The sequence below is a fragment of the Ahaetulla prasina genome, chromosome 1 (genome assembly GCF_028640845.1).
Source record: "Ahaetulla prasina isolate Xishuangbanna chromosome 1, ASM2864084v1, whole genome shotgun sequence".
NCBI lineage: Eukaryota > Metazoa > Chordata > Lepidosauria > Squamata > Colubridae > Ahaetulla > Ahaetulla prasina.
Window position 1 is genome coordinate 171,798,204 of NC_080539.1, and position 17,171 is coordinate 171,815,374.

Below are 17,171 nucleotides of genomic sequence, written 5' to 3' on the forward strand. Positions count from 1 at the left end.
TGATCAAAACTCAGATGCTTGGCAACTGACTCCTATTTATGACAGTTGCAGTGACTTAGCGTCATGTGATCACTTTTGGTGACCTTCCCACAAGCAAAATCAATGGGGAAGCCAGATTCACTTAACAACGGTGTTTCTAATTTAACAGCTGCAGCAATTCGTTTAACAACTCTGGTAAGAAAGGTCGTAAAACGGTCGCAAAATTAACTTAACAACTGAGCAACAAGAATATGAGGCTCCATTGTGGTCATAAATCGAGGACTACTTGTACATAGTGATAGAGAAACAGAGATAGATTTAATGAAGTTATTGCTCTTTTGTGATTTGTTGCAGTAGAATGGAACCTCCCCTTAGAATTTTATTTATTTATTTATTTATTTATTTATTTATTTATTTATTAATTAATTAATTATATTTGTATACTGCCCTTCTCCCGAAGGACTCAGGGCGGTTCACAGCCAATAAAAACGGTACATACAATACAGATTTAAAAACTATATAAAAAACTGATTCAATAACGGCCTAAAAATTTAAATACAGTTTAAAACCCCGTTTAAAAACCCTAATTAAAACCCTAAAATTAAAACTATGTTCAAGCTAGTCCTGCCCGTCTAAACAACAGCGTCTTCAACTCGCGGCGAAAAGTCCGGAGGTCGGGGAGTTGACGAAGCCCTACCTGTACTTTCTAGACTTTTTAAATTGGCTTTCAAAGGCAGTCTTTAAATGACAAAAAATAAGCAATGTAAAGCTCGCATGATGTCTTCGTAAAATCAGAATTATAATAAATTGCTGCCCTATTATTTCATTATCTAAGTACTACTATCCTCTCCAAGAAGAGGACAGGATAGTAGTAACAGTTGTTGTTTTGCAAGAACAATTTATATTGCATCAACACATATGGGGTTGTTTCCCCCTTCCAGCTACACTTTGACCACTGCTATATTTACAAATGAAACACACAAAGCTAAACAAATTCTAAATAGCTATAAAAACATTGTTAAGGTACCTTTGATGTTGCTACAGCAGCGGATGTGAAGTACTTTGGTTTATAAGCAGCCACGTCCACTTCAGAGGCCATGTCCTTTGGCTCGTCGTCAAATGTCACGTCATCTGGAATAAATCTTAGGAGCCAGAAGAAAACAGCTTATTATTAAACATGCCTCAAAGGGACAAAATTGATAGGCCTAGTTTCAAACTAGCATTAGCCGTGAAAACAGCAATGATTGGATAAGAGAAGGGGGAATGACAAACTGAAAGTGTTAGCCTTTTACTCGGAGCAGGAACTGAAAAATGATACTGATCCTATCATCATCATCATCATATCCTGCAGAGCACATTGGGCAGCAAGTGTTTTCCAGTGGATTTGATTGTTTGCAGCAATCCTATCATTAATAATAATGAATTCATAATAATCTGATCCTATCATTAATGCTAAAAACACTTAATTGGGAGACAATCCTAACCATTTTCCAGGTTTTTTTTCTCCAGTGGAGAACGAAGGACGCTAGTTCAGGGACAGAGGAAACAGCTTAAACCTAGACATTAGCAGTGAGCTTTACATTGCTGTTTCATTACCATATGTTCATCCTATTTATTTTGTTTTTTAAAGGATTCTTTTTCACCCGATATCAATTTCTGATATGCATCTTCTCTCTGTTAAGAAACTGAAAATTTCTCAGAAAGTGCAAAAGAATGTGGGCAACTATTTCCCAATCCAAACATTAATCCAGAAGGTATGGGCCTTCTGGATTAATGGGTCAGACACAATTTTGTGTCTTCAACCATCACTTCTGATAGCTTTCTGCAGCCCTCCTGTTATGCCTGATCATAGTTCCAATATTTCCAAGCCAGCATGCCCAATAGGCAGGAATTGCAAGAGTTGTAACTTAGTATAATTGGCAGTTTGGATAAACCGCTTTAAAGCACAGATAGCAATCATACCAAATATTTAGTGTTTTACATGGATTTGAGACACACATATCAAACTCAGTTTGGTCAAAACACCATCAAAAGAACATGAGGAAACTAAATATATTTCTGTAGGTGGGAACCCAGGTTACAATCAAAGTCCTGAAATCAAACTGTCACATTTTTCTTGCTTTGTAATAAGAAAGATAGTTAGAAGTTGGTCAAACCAAACTAGCTCTTAAAAATTAATATACGATACCTCAAGTCCACAAAAGAATAGCTGCTTTCAAATTCCAGTCCATCGCACTCTTCATATATTTTATTGGCTGTTTCAGGGGAGTCACAGTCAACTACTGCATAGAAATACTTCAGGCGTTTGAATTGATAGTCTCTCAATTTCTCCTTATAAAGGCTACAAGAAATGAGAAAAGTAGTATGAGGCAGATGGGTGGTTAAGTTTGATATATAAATAAATGTATAAATAAATATTAGAGAAAAAGAGGCAGTGAGAAGCAATATACTATCACGTAATTTCGAGCTTAAAAGGGAAAAAGCATTAGCTAGGATTAAAGCACTATAATAAAGCGATAATAAATATTCCTAACGCTCTTGGTATTCGCAAGGATAAGTGAAGAATTTGCAAGATTTCTATACTTTAAATACCATGCATCTATTCGGGAGTCCTGTATTTGTAGTTTGGGATATAGAGTCAATTTATCTGCAACTTACAATCACCCAAAGGATTTCCCTCTCATATTCATCTTTTGAATAGCATTCCCTAAGCCATACCTTTTAAAAAGTCCCTCATTTTCAAAAGTAGCTGCTGCCTCAGACATACAAATTCAGTGTGACACGAAAACACTCTGAACTATTAACAACCCTCTTTGAATCTTAGCCATGGATCCTTCTTTTCCACATTTATTTATAAATAGTTTTTACATTATAATATAACGCCAATGCACAGCACACCAGTACAAGAATGGTACAATTATCAGCCAAGAATCTAGCAACGTGGCTAAAAAAGATTTTTTAAAAATATAGGCAAGTTGTGGCATGTGTTTTACTGTACTTGCCCTCCACTGAAAAAAAAAACCAGTCAGAAACAAATTTATTTTTATTTACTGCTCTTCGAAAGAAAACTTTTGCTGCTGCTTTGGCAGGGTTAGGCAATTCTCTGTTCTGAGATACTTAAATATCACAATATTGAACCACCAAAAACTTTTCCTGATGAAATCCAAATACATATTAATGCAGTTAGTTCAAAATGCAGTGGCCTGCATGCTTTTGTGCAAGTCTAAATTTGCACAGGTGTCACCTCGCTTGCAGGATCTGCACTGATTTGCTCGGGGTCCAATTCAAGGTGCTGGTTGTTGCCTTTAAAGCCATGCAATGGCCTAGAGTCAGATTATTTGAAAGACCCTCTTTTCCCAGTTAAATCTACCTGTCCCACCAGAGCTAGAAAGCAGGGGATGTTACGAGTCCCCTCTCCTAAGAAGGTCCATCTAGTGGTACTAATAACAAGGGTCTTCTCTGTAGTAGAATGAAAGAAGATTGATACTCTTTTGAAAGGTCCTGGAGACATGGTTTTACCAATGGACCTGGGGACTCCTGGGTGATATGGGACTCATCAAGTGGTTGGTTTGATTGTCGTCACCAGAGGGGTGGGGGGTTTATTGGGTTTTGCAATGGGCTTTTATTTCTGTAAGCTGCCTAGAGTCACTGTGGGTTGTGTGGCTATTAAAATTTTCTTAATGAATATATAATGAAATAAATATTAATATGCTACAGTTTTGTTCATTATGCTACAATTTACAACCTAAAAATACAAAGTCCTCTGGAAAAGTGGCTACCACTGATATCATCTGACAGCAATTGCACTTAAGATTTATATACCACTTTATAGCGCTTTACAGCCCCTCTTTAAGTGGTTTGCAGAATCAGCATATTGCCCCCAAGAATGTGGATCCACATTTTACGGATGAGCCGGTCAAGATCAAACTGCTGAAATGCTGGCAGTCTGGAATCAGCAGAATTAGCCTGCAATACTGCATTCTAAACTTAGAAAACAGGATGTGTACTAATAGTAGCAATGAACAAATAAAATAACCAAACTTGATTTTATTACTGAGTAGTCACATGTACCAATAAATTAGAAAGCCTCTATATATTGGAGAAAGATTCCACCTAGTGGTGAAACACATTATGCAAAATTCCAGTGTTATTTCAGAAATGAGAAGCATTCAGCTTGTAACTGCAGCTTCAAGGATACATTAAGAAAACAAATATATATATATATATCATAATTTATTAAGATACATGCCTGTGGCTACAAGGACAAATTTTGGATACTTTAGAAAAAAGACACAGTACCAACAATATCTGATTGGGAATTTAAATTTGAAGAATATGCAGCAATGGCAAAACTAACAGTATATACACACAGGCATACACAAAACAAAAATTTAAATTTGAACAATATAAAGTATGCAGCACAGTAAATAAAAGCACTTAGAATATGGTTTCTAAAGTGTATCATTTTAATAGGCATATTATTTCAATTGATTATTGCTATTCTATGCCTTCCATTCTTTAGCAGAAAGGTAAGCTTTCTTCTTATTCCATTATTACGACATTTGCTCAGGAGTCACAAATATAAGCACTGCCTTGAGTGCTAATCAGTTTTGCCCAGAATTTTCCAAAGTCTATTTAGGAACAGGGGAGGGAGGGAGGAAGATTAAAACAACTCTGGATCAAATTCTTACGGACTATGTAAAAGGAACCCAAGAACTTAACAGAAGAAATTAAATGCACTTAATGCATAGAAAAGGGTATGCAAGGAATCATCCAAAATTTAACATGAAATACCTGTCTTTTTCTGTGACATTTTGAGGAAGGCTTAATAGTTCTGCAGGGCCTTTTAGTTTTTCCTCCTTCATTCTCTGTTTTCCAAACTCTGAAGGGTAAATCTAAAGAGTAACAAAACAAAGATAGACACCATGTAGTAGCTTCTTACGTTTTCTTTGCTATTAAACCAGCAGGATTATAAAAAGAAGTTCATATTGAATTTTTTAAAAAAAAAAACAACCCAGGCTATCACTAAAGCTATGAAATACTAAACAAAAAAGGAAGTCTCCATTTTTATCTTATATACACACTAATGCATGTATCTAAAAATAGAATGACTTCAAGTGATTCGGTAGAAGAGTATGAATATCTTCCCAGAACAGCTAATTAGACTCTAATCTATACTTATGCCACCACTAAAAAAAATGAAAATACATAATCTGAATCTGAATGAATACGGGTACATAAACACACAAAAAATACAGCAAAGCATACTTAAGGATAAATGTCCACTCTGGATATTTTTCATTTTTGTACTTTTTCTATTCTGAACACATTATGAAGACCCAGTTCTCTGGAGAAGACTCTAGTGCTGGGAGAGGTGCAGGAAAAGAGAAGACTACCAGCAGCAAGATAGATAGACTGAGTTATAGTGATCTAAAAGTACAGGGTAGGAACAGGCAATAACGGAGAAAATCTACATGCAGTATGTGGTTGCTAAGAGTTGATGCTAACTAGATGGCACATAATCAATCAATTAATCAATTTTTTTCCCTCTCTGATCTGGATGCTGCGGCTGCAGTCTTGACTTGTGCTCCAGTCAAAGGGAAAGAAGAAAATGCTGTTTTCAAAACTCCTCCCAGTCTCTTACCAAAATGACAACAAGGTATTTATGTCCCTGGCTGTTCCTGATCTGAGTAGGTGTTTATTGCAAGTGCTTACCTTTACAGAAAAAATAACACCACCTTTGGGTGTAAATGAATTAAGCAAAGCCAGTACGTCCTTCGCTTTCAAGCGATCCCAATCCATGTTACAAACTGCCAGTCTGTGTGTGACCTGCATAAAAAAAGGTAATTTGTAATAGGATAATAGGAAGCACAGAAACATTATGGTTGGGCCTATCATTCAAAATTCAGCTGTGAATGTAGGTTTGTATCTAGCAGGGGGAAACACAGTTCAATTCGAAAGCTACAAAACGTCTTGCCTTGAACAGGACGTCTTCAAATCAGAACTTAACTCTATTCTCTCAATCAAGCCCATAATTGAAGAACTATAAATCACATCCAAGTCAATTGAAGTCGCTCCTTAAAAGAGGGGTGTCAAACTCAAGGTCCGCAGGCTGAATCTAGCCTGCAGGGTGCTTAAATCTGGCCTGCGGGCCCAGCCTGGAAATAGCAAAGGACTGGCATGTGGTGCCTCTGGCAGCCAAAATGGGGTGTGGGGGGAGGAGTAGCATGTGCCCCCCCCAGGCCCCATTTTGGCTGGCAGAGGGCTGCAGGAGGCCATCCAGGCTGAAAACGTGGTACAGGGGGCCACATGCACCCAGCTGTGCCCCATTTCGGCTGGCAGGGTGCTGCAGGAGGCATCCATCCCTTCCCCCCCCCCGTCCCTCCCGGGGTGGCCTTTGGAGAACTACAATGCTGATCTGGCCCTCGAAGAAATCCAATTTGACACCCCTGCCTTAAAACAACAGTAGCTGATAACACAGATAAGAGTAATATATTTAAATACATAAGACAATCCTTTCTGGTGATGCTATTTTTCCCTGTGTCAATGAACTAAGAGAAATCATTGGGTTTTTTTGTTTTTGTTTCACAGACTTGTAGGACAAGGACAGGCAACCTTCTGAATCCGATGTTTACATCTGGTATTTTTTAAAGCTTTAATACATCTGGTATTTTTTAATAGTTGCACTCACAAATTTTTGTGAGTGCAACTATTTTGTAAGCAATGGTGATTACAAAATGACCCTAGTAGAAGTACAATCAGTAACACCAACAGGGAAAGCATCTCTCCCCCCATCCCCCTTAGTCTCTTTCAGATAGAAACTGTCACAAGGAGAAATGGACAAACAGGAGAGACATATAGAGGACAGACACAGCAAGGGAGATAGCAGAGTCAGAAAGAAAACCACACTCAAACACAGAGGCAGCAAACATAAATCCCACAAAGTCCAGAGAGGAGACTGGCACAAAGAAATGGCACCAAATAAATGCACAAAAGCAGAGAGACAAAGGCACAGAGAATGTATAAAGATAAGTTTATGTATACTATCCCTAATAAGCGACTGAATAAAATAGCTGTACAGATTTGAGATACTGCATGGTATTTATGCTCTATCTAAATGTCTTGGGGCAATAATGGAAGATTCCTTTTCCCTCTACCCAATTTACAGACTGAGAAAATGTTTCCATCATGTGTGAACAGCTTCATTAATATATCCAAAGAGGAAATTGTTTGATAGACACACCAACTTAGTTTGGGTAAGCAGATGCAGTGATACCTAGAAGTGGAAGGTTGTACCAACTGTAAATATCATGCAGGCTGAGAGACAGGACTGTAAGATAGGAAGCTAATGTACAAACTCATCTAGCATATGACGTTCTTCGAGTAAGTTTTATTTGGACTGTTACTGTACACACCAATCACGTGGAATCTTTAAGGTGGAAGAGAAATAGTGCATAATATCTTCCTAAGCCTTAAAAAGAAAGAAAGCAAACAAGGGCAAACCACTTCTGAAAAACCTTGCCAAGAAAACTGCAGGGATTTGTCCAGGCAGTCTCCGAGAAGTGGATATGATTGAATGGAAGAAAAAAAGAAGTTATCTTGGATATTGCAAATAGCAATGAAATAGTACATTAAAATAGTTGGTCCTTAAGATCCATTAAATAGGGCAAGTAACCAGTAGTCCTCCACATGTTGGTGGAATAATCCATCTTCCCTGTTCATTGACTACTCATAATTGATTCAACCCAACATCCTAAAGGATCACAGTTTGCTTATTGTATCATTAAGTTTACCTGATCTGCTTGTGGGGCATCTTTCCCCAATTCTCCCCATTCATGTATAACTTCTGGATCTTTAGGAAATATCTCCAAGAAATCATCTTCCTCTTCATCCTCAGAGCTGGTTTCAAGATTACCTTTCCCCCTAGCCAAATCTGGCCCACTGTCGCTCTCATCATTCTCTGTTTGACTTTCATTCGTTGAATCTTCATCATCTTCTGAAGTGCTTTCCTCTCTTATTGCGCCTTCATCTCCCAAATCACTTTCCTCTTGCAGATCACTATTAACTTCTAATTTATCTTCCTCTTCACTTTCCTCACTGCTTTTTGATTCTTGCAGATTAGAACTCTCTTCAACTTCACAACTTTTATTTTTCAGATATGCTTCCTTAACGTGGCTGGCAGAGAAATCATTTCCTAAATTAAAGAAAGCCAAGAAGGCATTTCATGTACTTGCACAGTAATTCTTTTGCAAAAGAATTCATGACAATATTTTTCTTATTTCCCACACTACAGTCTAGTGTTTTTGTAAGGGGGTGGGGAGAGAGTGCTTTCACAAACTGAACATGACTTTTTGCCCAATAACAGCTTATAAATAGCATGTTTATAATAACTGTCATAGACAATTACCCATTTTCCCTGAGCAGTTAAAAGAAATTTCCATAACAGTGTCACTTCAAAAAGCAAAAAGTGCCATAAAAATAAGAATTAGCTGTTTTTCCTGTTTTCCCTAAATCCTATTTTTTTAATCTAAATAATCACATGAATTGCAATAAATTAAGGTGCTGATATATTGGCTACTATGCATTTCTAAAATTGTGTATATGTAAAGAGCTATACAAATTTATATTAGGAGATCTGCTTTATTTATCTATTTAAATGGATGGATGGATGGATAGTCATGGAAAAATATATGAGTTGCTAGGAGTAAAATATGATACGATGACACATAATCAATCCATATATTCAGTATGAATGAGATCTCTGCTTTAAGCCAAAATATTCCACCAGAAATAAAGTATGGCAATAAAATAAACACCAGAATTACAATAAAGCAGGATGAGAATCAATATTTTAATAACATCATTAAAATCACTATATTTAATGCCTCATTCCAAATGTTGAGGGTACTACTGCAGATCTATTTACCCGGCAATTTTTGGGGGGACAGTTAATGATCAGTATCTGGATAAATTCTACAGCTTTGTGGCTATTCTCTTCACTGGAACCAGGCATGTTACAAATCTGAGAAGTCACCAATATTATGTAAATCATGTGGGTATTGATCAGAGCACTGTTTTCTTAAACTATGATTAATGGAATACTATGGTTCCATAACAACATGAAGGTTGTCAGATAGTTTAAAGATTTAAAGGAAACACATTGTGTGTCTTGAATGGTTTCAAAATCATTAGCTATAAATCACAGGGAAATTCTGGCAGCTCCCCCATCCAAGGAGCAATAAGCCTGATGCAAATGACAATTATTAATTATTACATTCAACCAACCTTATTCACTTTTTAAATGGCCTGAATTATTTTACTTACTGTAATTTCCCATTGCTTTTACTTTTACAGTCTTCTTTGAAGATTTTTTACATAAAAAATCTTCAGAAATTTCATCACAATTGTTCTGCTTTGGGGGTGCTACTGTAAGGTCCTGTGGAAATTCAGTTGCTTTTTTCCCTTTTATATCCTTTTCTGGTTTAAACGATTTGCCTTTTTGATCATCACTTTTTAAAATATCTGACTGTGAGATAAATGAAATCTCATCTGCCTGCTTGCTTGTTTGCCTACCAACTGAAGACTTTGTGGAGCTTTTTCCTCCTTTAGATTTGACCTTTTTCTGATTTGTTTTCTTTTCAGTCTGCTTACTATCAGTCTCTGAAATATCAGAATCTGAATCAGAAAGTTCATAAAAACGTTTCAGGTCCTCCGTAGAGGTACGATTAATTGGTCGACCTCGCTTATCCACAGTATATTTCAACTTGAATTTTTTGTCATGAAACATAGCCCGAAATCTTGAATCGATTTTGATCTTGCGGTCCTTTTCCGGCATTTCCCAAAACCGAGGGTCTTTTGTGATGCGAGAAAACCGCTTATCACTCGTGAGTTCCTTCTTAGATGCCATTCTTGCTTTTTTTTAAAAATGCAACAAACCTGAATCTGAAAATAAAGAAAAAATTATATCGTAAAATAAGAAACACTATTAATTCAGTATAAATTTACTCCACATATTCTTCCATTGATCAGGCATTATATTGTATCCAAAATTTTTAGCCCATTTAATCATATAGTCATGTTCCATATTCATTTTCAATAAAAGTTTATACATCTTTAGCAATAACATGCTCACCATTAGTATACAAATCCTATTAATCTTTTTATATGAAGTATCATTGATATCTGATAAACTATCAAAGATGTATAAGGGAGCGTCAAATATATGTTAAAAATGCAATCAACAGAAAGGCAATATTTATCATCTTTGGTGAACATGTAACAAAGCTAAGAAATATTACGATCAGTTATGTACTTTAGTTTAGAGAAGTTTTAAAATAAATGTACAATTAAAACCAGAGATTTTCCTTTAATATTTAATGAATAAATAGACAGAAAGAAAGTACGGGATTTTGTTTCTATATATGACAATAGCAGTGAGACTTCTATTGTGGAAGAATTCCTACAATGGAAGAATGGATGAGATTGATGAAATTGCTGGGATGGCAAAATTAACATTTTTGGTTTAAAAAGAAGACTTGGTTTTGCTTTGTTTTTGTTTGGAAATATTTTGGATGTTTTGCTTGAAATTGAAATAATGGAACTTTAATTTTGGAATTTGAGTATTAGAATTGTTTATGATTATAAAAATATTGTGCATTATTAATTTCAGAGTAAGAGGTTAATGTATTTTATATTTTATCTCTACTGAAAAAATGTGGAAGTTACTCTTTTTCTATTTCTTCCTTTCTTCTTTTCTGCACTCCTAATTTTGCTATTTTCATCTTTTCTTTGCCTAATTCCTTTTTTCTGCTTCCTTATATTTTATTTTTTGTTGAAACTTAATAAAGTTATAAAAAATTAAAAAGGTGCATTCCATAAAGACTAAAAACATTTTGATAATAAAAATTTTCAGAAGCATATCATAAATAGGAAAATACAATCTTCGGTAAAATTGTAGTTTAATTTAGACATCATCACAAGGTATATGGATATAGCTGATCTACTTCCCCCAGGAAATGGGACAGATGGAATAGAAACCAAAGTTTTAAAAAAGTCTCCTTAAAAAGTAAAATTAGAAAACTGAAGTATCCATAATGGCTGCTATATTAATGTGAAATGCTTCTTTCAGTAAGATTCACTAATTTTCATGTTTTAAGCCATACAGCAAATTAAGATGCAAGAACTGTGAGTGGTTACAGCTTCTTCTTCTGCTGGTCTAGTCATGCCATCTCAAAGATGGAATATTATTGCCTGGGAAAAATATTTTGAAATTCATAATGCATGGAACTATTGCATTGCCTGCTGGCCCAGCACTATCCTTTTACAGTTTGGATAGATGCTACCGCCCCAATTCTGGAGAACCACAGTATTGCCCACCAGCAGAATAATTAAAATATTTTTCTTGAGATGTGTGTGGCTACTATAGCCATTGAATATCTATTCTAAACCAGGGCTGTCAAACTCCCGGCCCACGGGTCATATGCATCACACGCTTGCCACGCCCACACCTGGTTTAGTGAAGGGGGGGAGTCCCAATACGTCACATGACACCGCTGTGACCATGTGAGTTTGACAGCCCTCTTCTAAACAGTTCAAATTAGTGTGACATTATGTTAAAAATATGCAATAGATTTAAAACATTCAGTTAATAAATGCAGCCAAACATAAACATCCTCACAAGGCTAATATCTCTAATGCTTTAAATTAGGAATGCAATAAATTCAGCATCTAGGCCCTATGAGGAACAGTATGTCACCCTTAAGTACCATCCAACATTTTTAGACCAATTAAGGATAACATTAGGTAGTATGCTACACCCACCTGCACTGAGGCAGATAAATTGAAATAACACTGACAAAGATTTCAAGTTGCTTTGGTCCCATTTATATGCATATGAAACCTAACAGACTTGAATAAACGTGCTATGCATTTATCAATGTATATGTTAACACTTATATCCTTTAATTAGAAGATCAAAGCTTATCATTAAGCTATACTTATGATCCTTCCTCGTATTACCTTCCACCGATATAGTGGGAGGGACAGGACTTAAACACTGCCCAAAAACCAAGCAATACATCTGAGGACTGAGATTTGAAGACGGCCTTTATGGATCCTAACCAATAAACCATGCATGGAAATACAGGTACTAGTGTATGGAGTAATGGAGAATCTAACAACGCTGCAGCTGTTCCACCTTAGTTAGCATCAAACAACTACATTTTAATGTATCATGTTGCGGGAATCGGAGTTGAACCCACTGTTCACTTAACGAAGATTTAGCATCAACAACGTGCAACGCGAAGAGAAATGAAAATCAAGGTCCCATTATCTATACCTGAGCCACCAGACAACAGAAAAGGAAAGAAAACACCCTCGCGTGAATCTCACAACCCCGTAATGCTCCCCAGTAAAAATCACACTTACGTGTCAATCGCGTTAACCTACCAATATTTCCACCCGCCAGTACAGACCCCGGGTTGATCGCGCGGATCGAAACGACTTCCGTGCGCAGAGAATTTACGTCATTTCCTACGGCGACTGGAAAGAGACAAAATTACCTTAACTTCGTAAAGGCGCCGGAGGTGGGAGCGCGGGGGGGAAAGAGAGAAAAGAGGAAGTACTGCCTCACTGGAAGCCATCAGACCGAACGTGTTTTGATTATTTCAAAGAACTACGTTAAAGGAAATTTCAGTCCCTACTATTTTGGGTCGTTTTAAAAATCTGGATTTTAATAAACTTCCTCAACCCCTCTGTCGTTTTTTTTTATATATTTCTGTTTACTGTATATGTTTATAACACAGATCCATGAAGCATTGGTTCACGGTTGTAATTTATCCTTCAGCATAGACCAGCACTGTCATCTATCTATGCATTGAATACTGGAGCAGAGAAAGAAATGCAATTGTAATTTGGTTCCTGTCCCTGTATAACAACGGGAGAGGACACAGAGATACAACTTAACAACACTATAGTGCCTTTCAGCATTCATATTGGAACTCAGAGATGCAGTGCTCCGATATTTTAACTACAATGAGGCTGAAAGAGAAGCCTTAGGCAACCACAATTTAGCTTTCTTAGACTGAATTTGCATGCCCCTATAAATTGTGATTGGGTAACTTGAAGCTCAGCATGTCATGTATAAACAGTCAATGAGAACTGTTTATATTTTGGGCTGTTGGCTGAATCCTAGGAATTGGCTTTGTTCAACAGCTGCAATGCATTAAATGTGTAAATAATGTAAACAGAACTTCTAAGTCATTTTTAATGTTATTCTGTTATAACACTTGTATTATTTCTCTAGGCTGCAAGTCAGCAGAAATTGCAAATTAATATTCTTCCTAGAAGCCAGAGGGAAGGTTAGTTGGGTGGTTCTGGATGTCCTGCAAAAGCAGGCCAGGATTGATTTCACACTTCATACTAAACCCTTGTTTATGGTTTGCTGAATATACCAATGGGTTGGTTTTGTACGTAATGATTTAGAATCTAAACCCTAAACTTCAGATAAACCCTGTCTGTAACTGATACAGGCACTTACTACTTTTTTCTCCCATATTGCTTCCCATCCTTTCCAAATTTTAATCCACTTGCTGAGTCAAGAAAGCTTGTACACTACATAGCAATCTTGCGCCAACTTCTACTCAAGTGCATTGATTTTAGCCTCTCTCTACTTTTCAAAGGATCCTCACAATGGACTGAAATAGCCTAAAGCCATAAAAAGAAGCTGGTGGGGTGCATTCAGGAGGGAGGGTTTATTATGCTTTTCCCAACCTGTCCTTTTCAAGCAATTCAAGCTGGGTCTATCTTTACTTTTAGAATACAATAGAATGAGCTGGAAGGGGCCTTAGAGGTCTTCTAGTCCAGCCCCCTAAGTTAATAAATTTCCCTTTCAGATGTATTTAAAAAACAAACACGACTGTTTCCGCTACTGAAATATGCAGCATGAATGAGCAACCCTCTCCCCTCATTCATTTCAAATAGGTTTGCCAGCTCCCTCTATCTCCAAGCTAAGCGTGCAGAAGTGACCTGAGCTCGACGCAGGCGGATATTGCGAAGCCGACAGGCGTTTGTAGCTCTCTCTTTTCTAGCTCTAGCAGTCTTCGCAAAGCTGGCGCCGGCGGAGCAATGGAAGCGAAGGCGTTTCTGCGGGCATCGTGCCTTTGCCGTCTGCAGTCAGCCGCGGCGAGAGGCACACCGGGCGGGCTGTGGTTCCGCCGCCGCTTCGCCCCTTCGGCACCCGCAGCTGTGGGGTCTCGTCCCGCTACGGGTCCTGGAGCGCTCAGCCCTTTCGACCGGCAGATGAAGAGGAAGCAAAAGAATTGGGCAGCCGGGCAGCCTCACGCGGAACGCTGCGAATACCTGCGGGAAGAGGTAGAGGCGAAGGGGCGAGAGGAGAGGACAGGGCGCTCCCTATTCTTGCTTGGAAAGTATTGAAAATACTTTTACGGTTCTGTTGTCAGAGAAAAGCCCCAAGCAATCTAGGCTTCATTGCATTGTATTGTATTCCCGAGATTACATCCAGTGCCTTTTTTAAAAAAAACCATCCAATATTTTTAAGATCCTTTCGGGCAGTAAAGAATACATTATATTGTAATGAAAGGCATGTCTTGAAAACCTTTTTTTAAAAGTTATTGGTTTTATTATAATGACACAACACAAGACAAACATACATGACATAAACATATAATCTGTGTTTTCTTTTTACATGATGGTTTCGTTCCTTCAGTTTTCTGCTTTATTCATTCCCTTTTCCCCTTCTTTTTTACTATCTTTGACTTTATCGTCCCTGCATATCTTGAAAATCTTATATAATGATACATTGCTGGAGATATATGTGCAGCCTGAGCAAACCATTCAGCCTATTTTGATTTCTTATTGTCCTTTAGCCATTTTTTTTTTTTTTGGTCTGCATATACTTGTCTTAACTATTCTGACATTGTCGATTTAGTTTGGAACATTTTTGAACATTTGAATACCAATTTTCTGTGTTGGTTAATCGCCCCATAAAGTTAAGTAAGTAAATTGCTGGGGTTAGATTCAAGGTTGTTTTGATTTTGACCTTCCTTTGGTGATTGAGGCATACACGAGATGTCAACACTTTTGATTTACTAAAGCAACTCTTTAGTTTTGTGTAACCTTAAAATGAGCAGGAGAGAAAGCAGCCAGTGTCCTAGATAGGTAGTCTTTGACTTACAAGCATTTGTTTAGTGACCATTCAAAGTTTCAAAGGCATTGAAAAAAGTGATATATGAGATGACCATATCACCATTCCCAAAGTCATGTGATTAAAATTCAGGAGCTTGGCAGCTGCCATGTATTTATGATTCATTTAACAATCAAGGCAACTCAACGGCCTTGCATAGCAACGGAGAAACTGGTCCCCATTGTGGATGTAAGACGAAAATTACTTACAGTTGGTTAAGGCACCTGGCTAGAAACCTGGAGACTTTTATTTCTATTGCTGTCTTAGGCACAAGGCCAGCTGGCTAACCTTGGACCAGTCATTCACATCCAGCCCCAGGAAAGAGGTAAAGGCAAACTACTTCTGAAAAGCCTTGCCAAGAAAACTACAGGCAATTGCCATGAATCAACACTAACTCAAAGTATTGATGACATTAAAAAACACACAATGCCACCAAAAATCAAAAAATACCTTAAAATCAATAAACTGATAGAAAAAATGTTTATAAATTGCAATTAATTTGATTAGATGCCATAATTCGTTCATCCTTGGTATGTTGTTCAGTAAATTGTAGTCCGATTATTCACACATTGCATTAAAACTTAATTCATGATTTACAGTTTAACAAAACTGCTGGTGTGAATTCATGCAACATGGTAAGTACAGTGGTACCATAGTACAGCGGTCACCAACTGGTGATCCATGGACCACTGGTGCTCCGTGAGAAAATTTTGGTGGTCTGCAGAAAAATTATTTGCATTTTTTATTATATTGCACTAAATCAGGAGTCCTCAAACTATGGGGCCTGGGCCGGATACGTGCAATAAACATTTGTATTGCTGCAGAGAGTCTCCCCCTTTAGGGTCTTCTTGTTTGGGTCAGAGGGAGGCAGAAATTCTGACTCGGGTCTGCTTCAGCCTCCTGGTGCAGGGATTTGGGCGAAGGCTGGAGGGAAGCGCCACTGGTGGCAAGGAGCCATAGGGCCTTGTTCCAGTGGGACTGCATCATGGCCTGGAACTGGCTGACCATCTCAGCCCACTGAGCTTCCAGGCGCCAGTACCTGGCCTTGCACTCCTGCAGGTCTTCCCTCTGCTTGGAAAGCTTGTGCATGTAGTCCTCAGTGAGGTGCTTCTACTGAGCCTCCTTCTCAGTCAGTTCCAATTTGAACTGAGCCAGCTGTTTTGCCAACTCTTTCTCGTGGTGGCTGTTAGTTCCAACAACTGCTTCCTGTTGGGGCCTTAAGAAGCCCACGCCGGCAGGCGAGGAGTGGCTGTGAGGGGAGGGGCGAGTAGAGGCCGGCGAGGCACCCCTCAACGTGAGTGATATCATGCCTTCGCCACGCCTACCCAGTCACATGACCACCTATCCACACCAACCTAGCCAGTCATTAGGCAGATCATATTAGTGGTCCGTGGGATTTAAAATTATGAATTTAATGGTCCCTGAGGTCCGAAAGGTTGGAGACCTCTGCCTTAGTACACATCGTTAATTTGTTCTGGGAGCCATGATGAGAACCAAAAGCTATGAGTACTAAACAGTTTTTTCCCATAAGGAATAATGTAGTGAGTCAAAAGGTAGCCGACACCGACAAATTCTAGCTTGTGTGTTGAATACCAAACAAATGAAGAGTACTAGAAGACAATTTTAGTTTCAAAACGCGTTGAGTACCAAATTTGATGAATTTCAAAGCAATTGAGTACCAAGGTACCACTGTACTATGAACCATTTCCATTATTAGAATTATCAGAACTAGGATGCAAACCTTTTTTGGACTCTATATTATATTAGCTCTATATTAGCTCTAGTGGTCATCTGGATTATTACAGTGTAGGTCTAGTAGCACTAATGTTGTGACTTGGCCCAAAGTGGGAATTCTGTAATAGTTTCAACATTTTCCCCAAATCCTATACCGAATATTAAGATTGCAAAAATATAGCAAAACTAGAATACAGAATATAGAATAACAAAATTGGAAGGGACCCTGGAGGTCATCTAGTCCCACTCTCCGCTC

At 37.9% G+C, this 17,171-nt stretch overlaps 2 protein-coding genes across 8 annotated transcripts in view; one reads left to right on the forward strand and one right to left on the reverse strand.

Moving 5' to 3' along the window:
• Nucleotides 1-12,514, reverse strand: part of ESF1 (ESF1 nucleolar pre-rRNA processing protein homolog) — a 34,735-nt gene extending 22,221 nt beyond the window's left edge. Inside the window, exons 1-7 of one of the 2 annotated variants that reach the window (XM_058181775.1) lie at nucleotides 12,406-12,514; nucleotides 9,304-9,921; nucleotides 7,773-8,173; nucleotides 5,695-5,808; nucleotides 4,774-4,874; nucleotides 2,168-2,320; nucleotides 1,007-1,121 (exon numbers count right to left, since the gene is read on the reverse strand). In XM_058181775.1, the coding sequence (XP_058037758.1) occupies nucleotides 1,007-1,121; nucleotides 2,168-2,320; nucleotides 4,774-4,874; nucleotides 5,695-5,808; nucleotides 7,773-8,173; nucleotides 9,304-9,886 (1,467 nt within the window). In that variant the 5' untranslated portion in view covers nucleotides 9,887-9,921; nucleotides 12,406-12,514. The remainder of the gene's footprint in view (nucleotides 1-1,006; nucleotides 1,122-2,167; nucleotides 2,321-4,773; nucleotides 4,875-5,694; nucleotides 5,809-7,772; nucleotides 8,174-9,303; nucleotides 9,922-12,405) is intronic. The other variant, XM_058181785.1, reaches the window with a different exon arrangement.
• Nucleotides 12,515-12,661: 147 nt separating this feature from the next.
• Nucleotides 12,662-17,171, forward strand: part of NDUFAF5 (NADH:ubiquinone oxidoreductase complex assembly factor 5) — a 79,692-nt gene continuing 75,182 nt past the window's right edge. For 2 of the 6 annotated variants that reach the window (XM_058181791.1, XM_058181799.1), the window contains exon 1: nucleotides 13,950-14,349. In XM_058181791.1, the coding sequence (XP_058037774.1) occupies nucleotides 14,104-14,349 (246 nt within the window). In that variant the 5' untranslated portion in view covers nucleotides 13,950-14,103. Of the gene's footprint in view, nucleotides 14,350-17,171 lie in introns of all 6 variants that reach the window. The other 4 variants (XM_058181831.1, XM_058181807.1, XM_058181822.1 and 1 more) reach the window with 4 other exon arrangements.